This window comes from Lactuca sativa, chromosome 7 (genome assembly GCF_002870075.4).
Source record: "Lactuca sativa cultivar Salinas chromosome 7, Lsat_Salinas_v11, whole genome shotgun sequence".
NCBI classification, from domain to species: Eukaryota; Viridiplantae; Streptophyta; class Magnoliopsida; order Asterales; family Asteraceae; genus Lactuca; species Lactuca sativa.
Genome location: NC_056629.2, coordinates 136,198,878 through 136,211,762, shown reverse-complemented (window position 1 = coordinate 136,211,762; position 12,885 = coordinate 136,198,878). Strand labels below are relative to the sequence as shown.

General features: G+C 37.0%; 1 protein-coding gene and 1 pseudogene across 1 annotated transcript; both read left to right on the top strand.

Annotated features, from left to right (window-relative positions):
• Positions 1-882: 882 nt before the first annotated feature.
• On the top strand, positions 883-1,596 carry LOC111911269 (uncharacterized). The gene is made up of 2 exons (XM_023907073.3): positions 883-1,229; positions 1,313-1,596. The coding sequence occupies exons 1-2, from the start codon at positions 963-965 to the stop codon at positions 1,457-1,459; spliced, it is 414 nt and encodes a 137-aa protein (XP_023762841.1). The 5' UTR covers positions 883-962; the 3' UTR covers positions 1,460-1,596.
• Positions 1,597-9,505: 7,909 nt separating this feature from the next.
• On the top strand, positions 9,506-11,722 carry LOC111910979 (importin subunit alpha-1a-like; annotated as a pseudogene).
• Positions 11,723-12,885: the final 1,163 nt, after the last annotated feature.

Here is a 12,885-nt window from a genome sequence, read left to right as displayed (position 1 = left end):
CAGAATAAATGCAAAGTAGGAAACTGAAGGGGGTAAATGTAGATTTTCAAAAAGTATCACATACATGAAGAATATGGAAACCAGGTAGAATACTGAACAAGATGGAAATTTCAGGGATGAAAGATGTAAATTTAGATAATTTTATATTTCTTGGGTCATTGTATCATGTTTTACTAAATATTATTTTTTATTAGCTACTATTTCAATTATCAACTACTATTTCAACTGATCTAACAAACATAACCTTCACTTTAAAAAAATGTTATATAGTTTTTGAAAATCCAAACTAAAAAAAGCTATTGAAAAGGAAGTGAGTAATTAATAAGTAATAAGTGTGTGTCATTGGAGCAGCCTTAACTTTGTGTCTTTATGGCAGCTTTCACTTGTATTAGTGGGAGGATTATGTATTATGCTTCACACAATCACACTCTCCATTATAATCTCTCTCAACTACATTACTCGGGTCGGATTCTCATAATCTATGGGTTTGGAGTACGGGTTATTCGTGTTCTTATGTGACTTGTACCTCACGCATGCATCGTTGTGCTTTCTCATATTAATCCTTCCACATGGATGCTGCTCAAACCCAGTTGTCAAAAAATGAAGAATCAAACACGATCAATCAGATCCGGGTCAGCCCGCCCCGGAAGAAAAGAAAACAAAATATTTAATTTTTTTAATGAAAAGTGAAGATTGATTTGCTTTCAAAAAGAACCAATAGGATCCTATTGGTGTTGCACTCCGTATCAAAATTAAATCATTTTAATTTTATACATAATTCAGTAAAAACATAATTTTCATATTTTTTTAACATCTAACATAATAAGTACTATAGTTTAAATAGTGTACACTTTTTTGATGGCTATTCATACTTAAACCAAGCATTCAAGAGAGGGAAGATTGCATGTCTTCTATATATAAGCCTCTCTCTTTCCCCAAACACAAAAAATAACTACACAACCATGGACGAGTTGGGTCCAGAAAGATCGGACCACGTGAGCTTCCACCAGGCTCCACCTTACAGTAGCAGTGAAGACTGGTGGAAAACCTACGAAACATCAATTTCCCTCGGATTTCTTGCAACTGCTGTCTTTATATCCATGTTCATTATCATGGCCATCATTGAACATCTCTATAAACTCAATGCTTCATTCGATTTGAATCGATACACTAGCCATCAGTCCAATGACCCGAGACCGATGCAAAAGCTTGTAGATCCACAACCACATGTAAGTTACTTTAACATACTCAAACTTGTGTTGTTAATGATCTACGTATCGTACAAGTCATTAAAGCATACTGTTGTTACTAGGTACAAGAGAGAAATGCAATGGATTTATCGATATTGATGCCGGGAGAGAAGTACCCGACCTACATTGCACATCCGACACCTCTACCTTGTACAAGGGAAGGAGTTTATTGGCCTTCACATTGTGTTCATGATTTTTCCCATCCTTAGCTTTTTTTTTTTTGGATATATCATAATCTTACTAGTTTCTACACGAAGGGTTGTATCTTTTTTCATTCCACTTATCTTATTCTGTATTGAAATACATTACTTAGGTAGTAAAGTACATTATTCTTTTAAATCCTTTTTGCAAAAAAACGACATTAAAATGATGGTTGGATACTGTTCAAATAAAGGTGGAATAGTTATCAGGAATTTTGAGGGAATTGAACACAACACGAATCAAACATACGACTTATGCTTGTTTGGTTCGGTTGAGTGGAATGAGAAAACGAGTGGACATAACAAGTAGTATGATGATCAGTTATCGTTAAATTGGTTATTTCATAGTAGTATCTATATGTAAAAAACTAAAAATGCTTAATGCTGATGTTGACATTGATAACCAACATTTTTAATATTCCATTTTTCAAGTGTCGGCAACTCGGCATCTCATTTTTTAGGTGTTGGATTCGTTTATAAAAGTTCAAAGTTAATAAATACCCTATAAAACCGATTTTAAAAGTTAGTACGACAAAAACAATCTAGTTCAAATGTTCTATTCAAATAGTAGGCCAGTTTAAGTTTTTATGAAACTAAAAGTCGGTTTAAATGAAAATAAAACTAGATAATAAAAAATCAACGTCGCATCAGGACCATATTAACAGGTGAAGCGATACTAATTTCAGTTAAACCTAATACTAGTTTCAAACATTCTATAAGAATTTCTCCAAACTAATAAAATCTAAAATTGATGATTTCGTCAAAAATACCAAATGATTATTGAGAATTATTATGGTCTATTTCGGAAAATGTATAAAAGTTGGATTATTTATGTTAATTCTTCATAATCATATGATTAATAAACTAAACTTGTCGTAAGGCACTTCATTTTAAATATATTTACTTAACCACTAACAGTTTTTTAACGACTATAAATATTTTTTTGGTAATGAAACATGTTAACCCAAACATTATGAAACCAGTTACCAAAATATATGTTTACAAAAAGGGCAAACTATATACTAATGCCCATTTTACCCCTACAATATGCATACATGCTAATCCAAACACTAAATATTGTCCTTCATACGAGGGCCCTTCTTCTCAGCATACAAAACATGTTCACTCTTGCTTATCTTTATCTTTAGAATTATTTCAAAATGTTTCCCCATCTTCAACATGAAATAGGTACATGTTTAGCCCTCATCTTCTATCTCTCACTTCTCACCTCACATATAAAAAATAAATATCATGATATGAATAACAAGGAGATATAAAAAGGGCCGAGTAAATTGCATACCTTTCGCATGGTTAAAACAATTTCAACTTGTGCATATCCGGATTCGACCATGTCTCTTATCATGGACACATCATCATTATTGTTCTCAACCTCATTCTCCATGACCTTTACCCCAATTTCCTTTACCTCAAGCTTAGGCTCCATGTCCATGTGTAACGCCCTAAATTTCAGAAGTTCAGCGAAGGGCAAAAAGTGTAAATTTAGGAAAGGGACTCGACGAGTAGGTCTGCTTACTCGCCGAGTCGGCGGCTTGGACTCGACGAGTTGGTGCTAAAGAGAGAAAACCCTAATCCCGAGGGTTGCACCCTATTTAAAGGACTTTATGTCCTTCTCCCAGCCTCCTAATCCCCTGAGAGTTCCAGAAACCCTGATTTTTGTGTGAGACTTCATTGTTGAGGAGATTGGAGCTTGGAAGAGGAATTTGGTGGAAAGAGCTTGAGGAATTTGAGGCTAGCATCAAGGGGCTTGTGTGGATCTAGGATCTACATCTGTTTGGGCATATTTCAGAGGTAAGAAGCCATAATCTTAAGCTAATTTCCTTTTTTGGTTCATCCTTGGTGGTTGATGTGGAGTTCCGTAGCTTGGTTGAGATCTATTTCGGGTTGGAGTTTAGATCTGAGGTTGCTACTCCAAATCTAGACTTATGATGGCCTAGAATGTCATAAAGTTTCAGTCATTGAGTTGTTGGTGAAGCCCTTTTGTCTAAAACCTAAGCCCTAGTGTGTTTTGGGCCTATATCTCCTTGGTTTCACGTAAAGTTTGAAACTTTATGTGAGGGTTAGATTATAGAAGGGTGGATCTATGGATTGGAGCCCCTGCATGGCTCGAAAAGCCTCTGAATGGATTGAGAGCTGGAGAGACTCGACGAGTCACATGGGTGTACTCGACGAGTTGTATGAACATGTGCAAGGACTCGGTGAGTCTGTTGAAGATTGCCTTGGACTCGGCAAGTCAGGTCGCAGAACCCCAACCTCTTTTGGTTAAAGCCTTGGATTAAGTGAGTCGGTCGGTGACTCAGTGAGTCGGACAGGATGGGACTCAGAGATCGTTGGACTCGACGAGTCTTGGGACGACTCTGCGAGTTAAGTTGTGTTATGAGAGTTTTCTAGGAATGGGAACTCGATGAGTCGACGGGTTGACTCGGCGAGTAGAATCAAACAGGAAGGTTGACTTTGACTGAGGACTTTGACTTTGAAAAAGAGTTGACCAGTTTGACTTTCAAGGGTATTTTGGTAATTCTGGTATTTATGGAATTGGTTCTTTGGTAGTGTTCTGTGGTGAAGTTCGTGCCGGTGGTCGGAGCAGCTTGATCTTATCTCTTCAGTCGGCAATTGCAGGTGAGTTATCCTCACTATATCGACAGACGGCACCAAGGCCGCCCCTTTATCGGATGGAAATACGGGTATTGTTTGTTATGTTATTGCTTTGCTAGATCTGCATCTTGGTATTTAGGATGATGTTATGTTAATGACCTGGTATTTAGGGTAATGTTATGTTATTGACTTAGTTAAGGTCGGTACCCAGTATATAGGGCGATGTTATGCTAGTGACCAGTTAGGTCGGAATCCTGGTTAGGATGTTGATATGCTATGTGATCTGTTAGACTGTTTTTCTGGTTAAGGATTTGTTATGTAGTTAATTGTTTTATGTGCACATGGTTGTTTGACGAGGGTTGGGTTGAGGCGGGTCCTGCTTTGTGCTGTAGGCCAACATACCCAGGGCGGACCGGATAGGCTGAAGGCCCCAAGAGGGCGGACCAGACTTGCCAAGGCTCGGAGAGTGGACCAGGCTGACTGAAGGCCCAATGTGGGCGGACCAGTCATATTGTAGACTCAGAGAGTGGACCAGTTGGATTGAAGGCCCGGTGCGGGCGGACCAATCACACTGTAGACTCGATGTACATGGCTAGACTCGGAGGGTGGACCAGGTGGACTGAAGGCCCGGTGTGGGCGGACCAGTCACACAGTAGACCTGATGTGCATGGATGTTCTATTTGTGATATGTTATGAGTATGTTTATGTGTGATTGGTATTTTAGGGGTAACTCACTAAGCTTTCGGGCTTACAGTTCAGTGTATTGTTTCAGGTACTTCAGGAGATCGTGGCAAGGCGAAGGCGTGATCATACCGCTCCTCATGTTTTATGATTTATGTGATATGGTTAATGAGAGATACTCTGATGTTTAAACTATTTTGAAAACAAGATGTATGAACTTAATGGTTTTTGAATGAGATAAAATGTTTTAATTTGGCTCAATTTTTATGGGTGTTACACCATGTCCACAGCCTCATTCTGCTTCTCCTCAACCTCATGCTCTTTCACCTCAACCTCAGGCTCTTTCACCTCAAAATAACGTGTATTTATTAAAATGTCATTAATGAATTCTTCATAAGTGTGGGACACATCTTCTGGTCGTCCTCCCACATCAGTCTCCTTAACCTTAACCATAGTCTCCTCCCTTGTCTCACTTCTTTTGCTTCCCCTCCTTGCCTTCATCTTTATCCTTTTCTTAGGAGTAACTAAGATACTTTGAGTAGGTTGCTTAGCCACATTCTCCTCTTGAGCAATTTTACTACCCACATTATCCCCTTCATCTTGTACAGTTTGACTACCTATATTATCCCCTTCATCTTGCACAGTTTGAACAGTTTCATTATGTACATTTCCCTTAGATTTTGGGTAGGTTTAATATCTTCAAGTTGAACATTGTTAGGGCTTTTCCCTTAACCACCCATCCTTGTTCTAATCCTTCTAGGTAGGAAGTGGTCAAAATGTGGTTGACCGACTCCATCTTTCCTTGGTCTCCTAATATTCCTTTTTGGAATAGGATCTTTGGGAGCTTCTTCATTCTTGCAAGAACTCTTGTTATCCCCAAGTTCTTGGCATTTTCACATCTCATAGTCCTGGTACTTTTTCCTTTTAAGTTGGATATATAGAGTCTTGAGATTCTAATGCATGCTTCCTTCTAGTTACTTTAGGTCTCCCAAGCATTCTCCTCAAAAGAGGTGGTAGTGGCTTGATAAAATCCGTCCTTTGCCCCATATTACATCCACCAACAAGAAAGATATTTTCCATGTAGGTTGGAGTTAACTTGTCCTTATGGAACCGGGAAGAATTAAAGTAAATGGGATCTTTGTGCACATAGTTGATTGTTGTCTAACCATGAACATATGGTATTCCAAACAACATCCATAATTTGCATGTTCATGATTGATTTTGTAAATCCACCTTGTAACCATCATATGTATACCTGATCTCAAACAAATGACCTCCACTTGGTATTACCTTCCGCAACCTGAAATAAACATAAGTTAATGACCAATTATAGGTAATTAAAAACAATTAATACGTTAACATTTTACCTCATATCTTTCCTAAATTTTGTAAGTTTTTCTAGACTATTTGGGCTATAGTCATCTCTCTAGTGGTTGCTCAAATCCCCTTGATGATAAAACCTTTCGATTAGGTAAATCGTGATTTCCTCAATCATTATAAGTATAGGTTTCTTCCTCATGTACCTTATCATAGAACTGAAGCATTCTGAAATGCCATTCTCTACAACGTCACATGCAAATCCTGTAGTAAAGAAGGCCATGCACCAAGTTTCTGGTTGTCTTGCCATGGGATAGTTATAACCTGGCGATGTAATGTGCTTGATTTTCTCCATTGCATCTATAAAGTCCCATTCTATTATACTTTTAGCACCCTCCCGAAATAGATTCTTAGTTCTAATCACGTCTATCTTCCAAAAATTTGCAAATATATGTCATGCATATTGTCTGTTTTCAACATGTAGATGGAATTGTGACACAACCTGCAATAGTCCCTGTAATATGATAACAAAGTAATAAGTAACGAATTTACACAATTTTTTATTGAAAGGCATAATAGACATGCCTTATGTTAGTCTAAAATAATAACTAGCTCATTACTACAAGCAAGATCCAAATCATCCACCAATAACTCAATGAACCAAGACCAACTCTCTTTATTCTCAATTGTAACCACTACTTATGTTATTGGGTAGACATGATTGGTTGCATCTCTACTAATAACAGTCAGTAGCTTACCATTTACCCACTCCTTCAAGAAACATCAATCCAATCATATCATTTTTCTACATCCTCTTTTCCATTCATCCTTGAAATCCTTGAAACATATATAGAACCTCTTTAAATAGTTGATTTCACAATGATTGACATCTACCCCAACCTTGCATGTTCTCCCTGGATTAGACCTAACGATTTCATCTGTATAGGCCCAAACCCTACCATAGTGATCCTCTAACTTTCCTTATATCATATCTCTAGCCTGTGACCTTGCTCTTTGACATTTCCCCTTGGATACACTGTAACGACTGGTTCCTGGTATGTATTTAAACTTCTAAAATATTTAATTTTGTGGAGAAACTCGACGAGTTGGTAGCCTGGTGGTTGTCGAGGCCAACAAAATAAAAAACCCTATATCTTCTACACTAAAATAATGTATAGTGGTAAAGGGGTCGAATCCACGGAGATTGGTTCAATTTTATAACTCTATGAAAAATCTCTTTGCAAAAATACTTGAAAAATAACAATAAAAATAAAATTGGGGGGTTTTGGTCTTTTGAAATACTTGAAATAAACCTAGAATTAAATTAAGATTTAAAAACACAATTCAACAAAAGCAAAGTTGATGTAAATTCAATAAGATAAAGATGGTTGACTTTGGACTTTCATTACTTGAACATTTGGTTAAATAATCATGAGAATACCAAGGTGCAATACTTGTGTTTATAATCTAACTTGGTTATAGCAATTTATAAGCATAACTTGCCTCAACTCTTCTTTTGTATTAAAATGACTAGAGAAGCTCATAGCACATTTCCTAAATTAAAGTCACAAAACTAATGAAACATGTAATTTTGTGAAAATCAATTAGCATTAGGATTTAAGAGTCACCAAATCCAAAGAGTAATCTATTGCTTTCATTACCACTATGGAGAAAATATTTTCTTAGTCCAAATGAAATGAAAACAAACATTTAAACTAATTGTTGCTTGTTAAAGTGAAGACCCATTACTTAGCCAAGAATTTAACCAACAAAAATAACATTCACATATCAATATTCATGACTAGAGATATATAAACATGAAGGAAGTTTTCATAAAAAAAAATATAATCATAGATATTCAACACAAGTTCATGGAGTTCTTCAAAATAACTAAAACATTCAAGCAATTACATCCAAGTCAACCAAGTATGCGTTTAGCCAAGCATGGTCAAGATGAAAGAAATGCAAAGTAATTTAGAGGTACCAAACATTGTCTTAGTTTCAAGATGGAAAGAAATTACACTAATCTTCCAAAAAATCTTCAAATCTTCCAAAGCCTTCTTGAGAGAAAATTGTATGTGTCTTCCTCCCCCCCCCCCCCCCCCCCTCTCAAATGAGCCTCCAATCACCAGCTAAGGAGAGCCAATTTCCGGATTCAAAAAGAGACCAAAAGCTACCCACCAAACTTCCACAAATAGAGTCAACAAGTCAAAACCCGGAAACAACTCAGCACAATTCACGCGGACCGCGTATGGACTCACGCAGACCGCGTGGGTCATGCTGAATGTGAAACTTGGGCCATTTAACACGCATTTAAGCCCAATCTTCATTTCTTCAACTTTAGCCCATAATCATAACTCTTTAAGACCCATTTTCCATTCCAAAGCCTTCTAATGATTGACCCAACACTCCTCCAATCACTACTAGAAAAATAGCCTTTTACGACGCGCGAACCATGACACGCAGTGATTTATGATACGCAAAGGTGAGTGTCTAAAAAATAATGTCATCTCTTCCAAAATTTAAAGGATTTCAGACGTGCATTTTTGCGTGCCTTAAAATTAGTGTCTAAACAAAAAAAAAAAAAACACGGAGGGCACCTGCGTGTCGTCTACGACTGTCGCTTTATAAATTTTAATAGAACGCGCGCGTTCCATCCGGGGAAAATGAAATCCCAAAAACTTAAAATCCCCGCCTTCCTTTTTTTTCTCCCTCCACTTTAATTTCCCTAGTAGCTAGGGCTTTTTTTTCAAGAACTTGCCCCGATTATGCCCTCCTGTACTGCTCATTCTCTCTTCAACTTCCCTTTCTCTCCTTCTCACTTCGACAAACCCTTTCTCTTCTTCTCGGTTCTCGACGTCGACAGCTTCTCCCACCTCCGACGTTTCTCTTGGTGTTGGCGCCTCCCACCTCTGACCTCCGTCTAGCCCCGCCCCACCGTCCAACGCTTTCCAGCGTCACCCAGCCGATGGAGCCCCTCATCTCCGGCAATCTCACCTCGCCTGCCCTTGCCAGCAACATTAGGTCTGGTGACCTAGACCAAGAAAACTCAGAGCCTTCGGAGGAGTGGTGGCACTACTCAAATCCCAGCGACGGAAGGAAACTCTCTATCACAGCAACAGAAAGTCGGAGACTGGAATGGGAGAAAGATAAATAGAAATCGAGAAATCGACTTATACAGTAAATGGGGAAGAATCGATGATGCACGCAACATGTTTGATAAAATGCCTCATCTGCCATGGTCTTAATCTACAAGTCTCTCTCTCTCTCTCTCACTCTCTCTCTCTCTCTCTCTCTCTACCCCATACTGCTCCACAACCACCCAGGCACCCACCACCCTTCGTCTTCTCTCTGGTTCACCACACTTCTCCTTCCTATGTTTGTTAGATTCGTCATCTGATTGGCGAGTGTTCTGTAAAAAATGATTTTTCCGTTTCATATTTTATGGATACCTCAATCTTCCGTGATGATTATGAATGTAGTCATAGAGTACTCGCTCCACTATCATTTTCAATCATTTTAGGGCATGGAGAAGTAATTTTTCTAGTCGGGGAGGGTTTCAATTATATATCTACTATATCTATTTCTAACTTTTTACACAGGATCGTTATGATTTAGGTTTCAGTTTAGCTTCCGAGACACCTCACATGATAAGTGCAGCTGTTAAAGGCATAACTCCATTGAGTTATGAGTTTACTTATCTTGTATCCATTACATTTTTAACCAGAACGCAACCCTCCCATTGAAGAAGTTATTCAATCCGGTGTTGTTCCTCGCTTTGTTGAGTTTCTTGTAAGGGAGGATTTCCCACAACTTCAGGTGAAATTCAACATTCTGTAACATAATATAAAATACACACAATAGTTACATGTATTTTATATAAACAATATATATTCTCTGTAGTTTGAGGCTGCTTGGGCTTTGACTAATATTGCTTCGGGGACATCTGAACACACAAAAGTGGTGATTGATCATGGTGTTGTTCCAATATTTGTGAAGCTTCTTGCATCTCCAAGTGATGATGTTAGAGAACAGGTATCTTTTATAGGTTTTTGTATTTCATAAACTCAATTCACAAATTCATTATCATGACTTCAATTTCACTTTATCTACATGTTAGGCTGTATGGGCTTTAGGAAATGTTGCTGGTGATTCCCCTAAATGTCGTGACCTTGTACTTGCACAAGGTTCTTTGATTCCTCTACTATCCCAATTAAACGAGCATGCTAAGTTATCCATGTTGCGAAATGCCACATGGACACTTTCAAATTTTTGCAGAGGCAAACCACAGCCTTCTTTTAGTCAGGTTTGTTTCTGAAAAGACTAAACTACCCACATAGTTCTTTTGGCTCTATCTTTTCAACATTTGTAATGATGAATTCTGATTTGTCTTGACTTTTCACAGACAAAACCTGCACTTCCAGCTTTACAACAACTTATTCATTCAAACGATGAAGAAGTTTTGACAGATGCTTGTTGGGCTCTTTCATATCTTTCCGATGGCACAAATGATAAAATCCAAGCTGTTATTGAAGCAAATGTATGTCCAAGATTGGTTGAGCTATTGAAGTGAGTCTTTTCTTCTTCTTCTTTTGAATAAAGTTAGGATCTTTAAAACTTTTTTTTTAAGTTCTAACCTTTTTCTATATTTTTAGTCACCCTTCTCCATCTTTCCTTATCCCTGCTCTTCGTACTGTTGTTAACATTGTTACAGGAGATGATATGCAAACTCAGGTAGCATTTCTTTTCAAATATTTCTCAAAGAAAATTGTTGCATTTGTTTTTAGATTATAGAAAATAAACATAATATTCGTTTCTCACTTTCATTTGTTTGTTGTAGTATATAATCAATCATCAAGCTTTGCCTTGTCTTCTCAACTTGTTGACCAATAACCACAAAAAAGTATCAAGAAAGAAGCTTGTTGGACTATATCAAACATAACCGCTGGCAACAAGGAGTAGATTCAGGTCATAATTTTAATTTTTTTTAATCAAGATTTAATCATCAAACCTTATTTTCTTGACTGATATATCATCTACTTTGTGATTTTTACAGACAGTGATTGAAGCAAATATCATTGGCCCTCTTATTCATCTGCTTCAAAATGCAGAATTTGACATCAAGAAGGAGGCTACATGGGCTATTTCTAATGCTACTTCAGGTGGAAGCCATGATCAAATCAAGTGAGATTCATAAACCTAAAATATTCTCTTCAATTTCCCAATATTTGTAAGCAAATTTCAGGAAATTGCAACACATTTTTACCCATAATAACTATAAGTTTTGTAGTTACATTGTTTTTTTTACTGATAATAAAATGCAGGTATTTGGTAAGTGAGGGATGTATTAAACCTTTGTGTGATTTACTGATATGCCCTGATCTGCAAGTGTTTGCATATGCAGTAAATCTGCAAGTGCTTTTTGCCTCGACTGTTAATGTGAAAAAAAGAATCAAAGTATTATGTATCAGAAACATAAATTTAAAAATATATAGAAAATTACAATTATGCCCTCGTATACTGATTGGTTAGTAGCCCAACGTTCATAATAGTGAGTATATCTCTCTAAAGAATTCTTTGCCATTTCACTTCTGTGTTCAGATTCATCATACTACAAATGGAAGTGGAATGAATTACAAGATTAAAGATTTGAGACTTTAAAAAATGAATAATTGTAATGTTTTATTGAATTTAGAGTAAAATACAATTAGTTTTATTACATGATGTTTATAATTCATGCATGTTTACAGCTGCATTTGCAACCTTGTTCTAACAACAAACCCACATGTAGTATTTAATTGTTTATTTACGGTTGTGCCCCTGAACTATTATGTATTAACATCCATAAGCCTTTTGTTCTCATGTTAGTTAAGATTCATAAAGATACTTATGTTCTAGCTGAATATAAATAAGTCTTTCTAGTAGCCCCACCCTTACCCTTAGCAACATAATTAATTACATTAGCATCTAATGTAATTCGGTTCTGCTTACAGTAACGAGGAAGAAGCAAGCCATTGTATCTAGTAGTTTTGGAGGAAACGAGACTCAAGCAAAAAGCAAACACACGGAGAGTTGTTGGCAGATAGTAAGCTAGATAATGCAATTGTATATTCTGCTTCTCTTGAGTTCATTTCTTTATAACATTTACTCACTATTGGAATAATTATTTGTATTTGACATATTAGTGAGATGAATTATCTTTGTTATTTATGGTATTTTATTTGTATGACATTAAATTTTATGCAATGGATTGTATTTTTTGTATATGATATTTATTTTCTATTATGAGACATTAAATACAAATTTAATTTGAAAATTAGTAAATCTGTAAATATATTTTTTTAAACATTTAAATTTATGATACGCAAAAATGTGTGTCATCTTCATTTATGACATGGCCTTTCTTGACAGGGGCTTTCTTGATACACATTGTGTGTCATTAACACGCGCGTCATAAGGTTACGACACGCGAATGCGTGTCGTCTTCCTTTATGATAGGACCTTCCTTGATACGCATTGCGTGTCGTAAACGCGCGTCGTAATTGCGCATCGTAAATGAGCGTCATAAATGCGCGTCGTCTCTCTTTATGACAGGGCCTTCCTTGACACGCATTTGCGCGTCGTCTGAGCCTTTTACGAACCGCAATGAGCGTCGTAAAAGGCTGTTTTTCTAGTAGTGAATTTTTCTTGTAGCTCGATTCCGTGTCGCCTCATCGTCATCCTTGACCACAAATTAAATCCGAATTGATTTCTTCTTTTTCGCAAGCACCAAGCCCAATTGCACCACTTCAAGTCCGCAAGCAAACACATACCTCCATGAGTCC

Coding starts and splice junctions, on each gene's coding strand:
- LOC111911269 (XM_023907073.3), top strand. CDS start 963: ATGGACGAGTTGGGTCCAGAAAGATCGGACCACGTGAGCTTCCACCAG. Junction 1,230..1,312: donor TTGTAGATCCACAACCACAT/GTAAGTTACTTT, acceptor TGTTGTTACTAG/GTACAAGAGAGAAATGCAAT.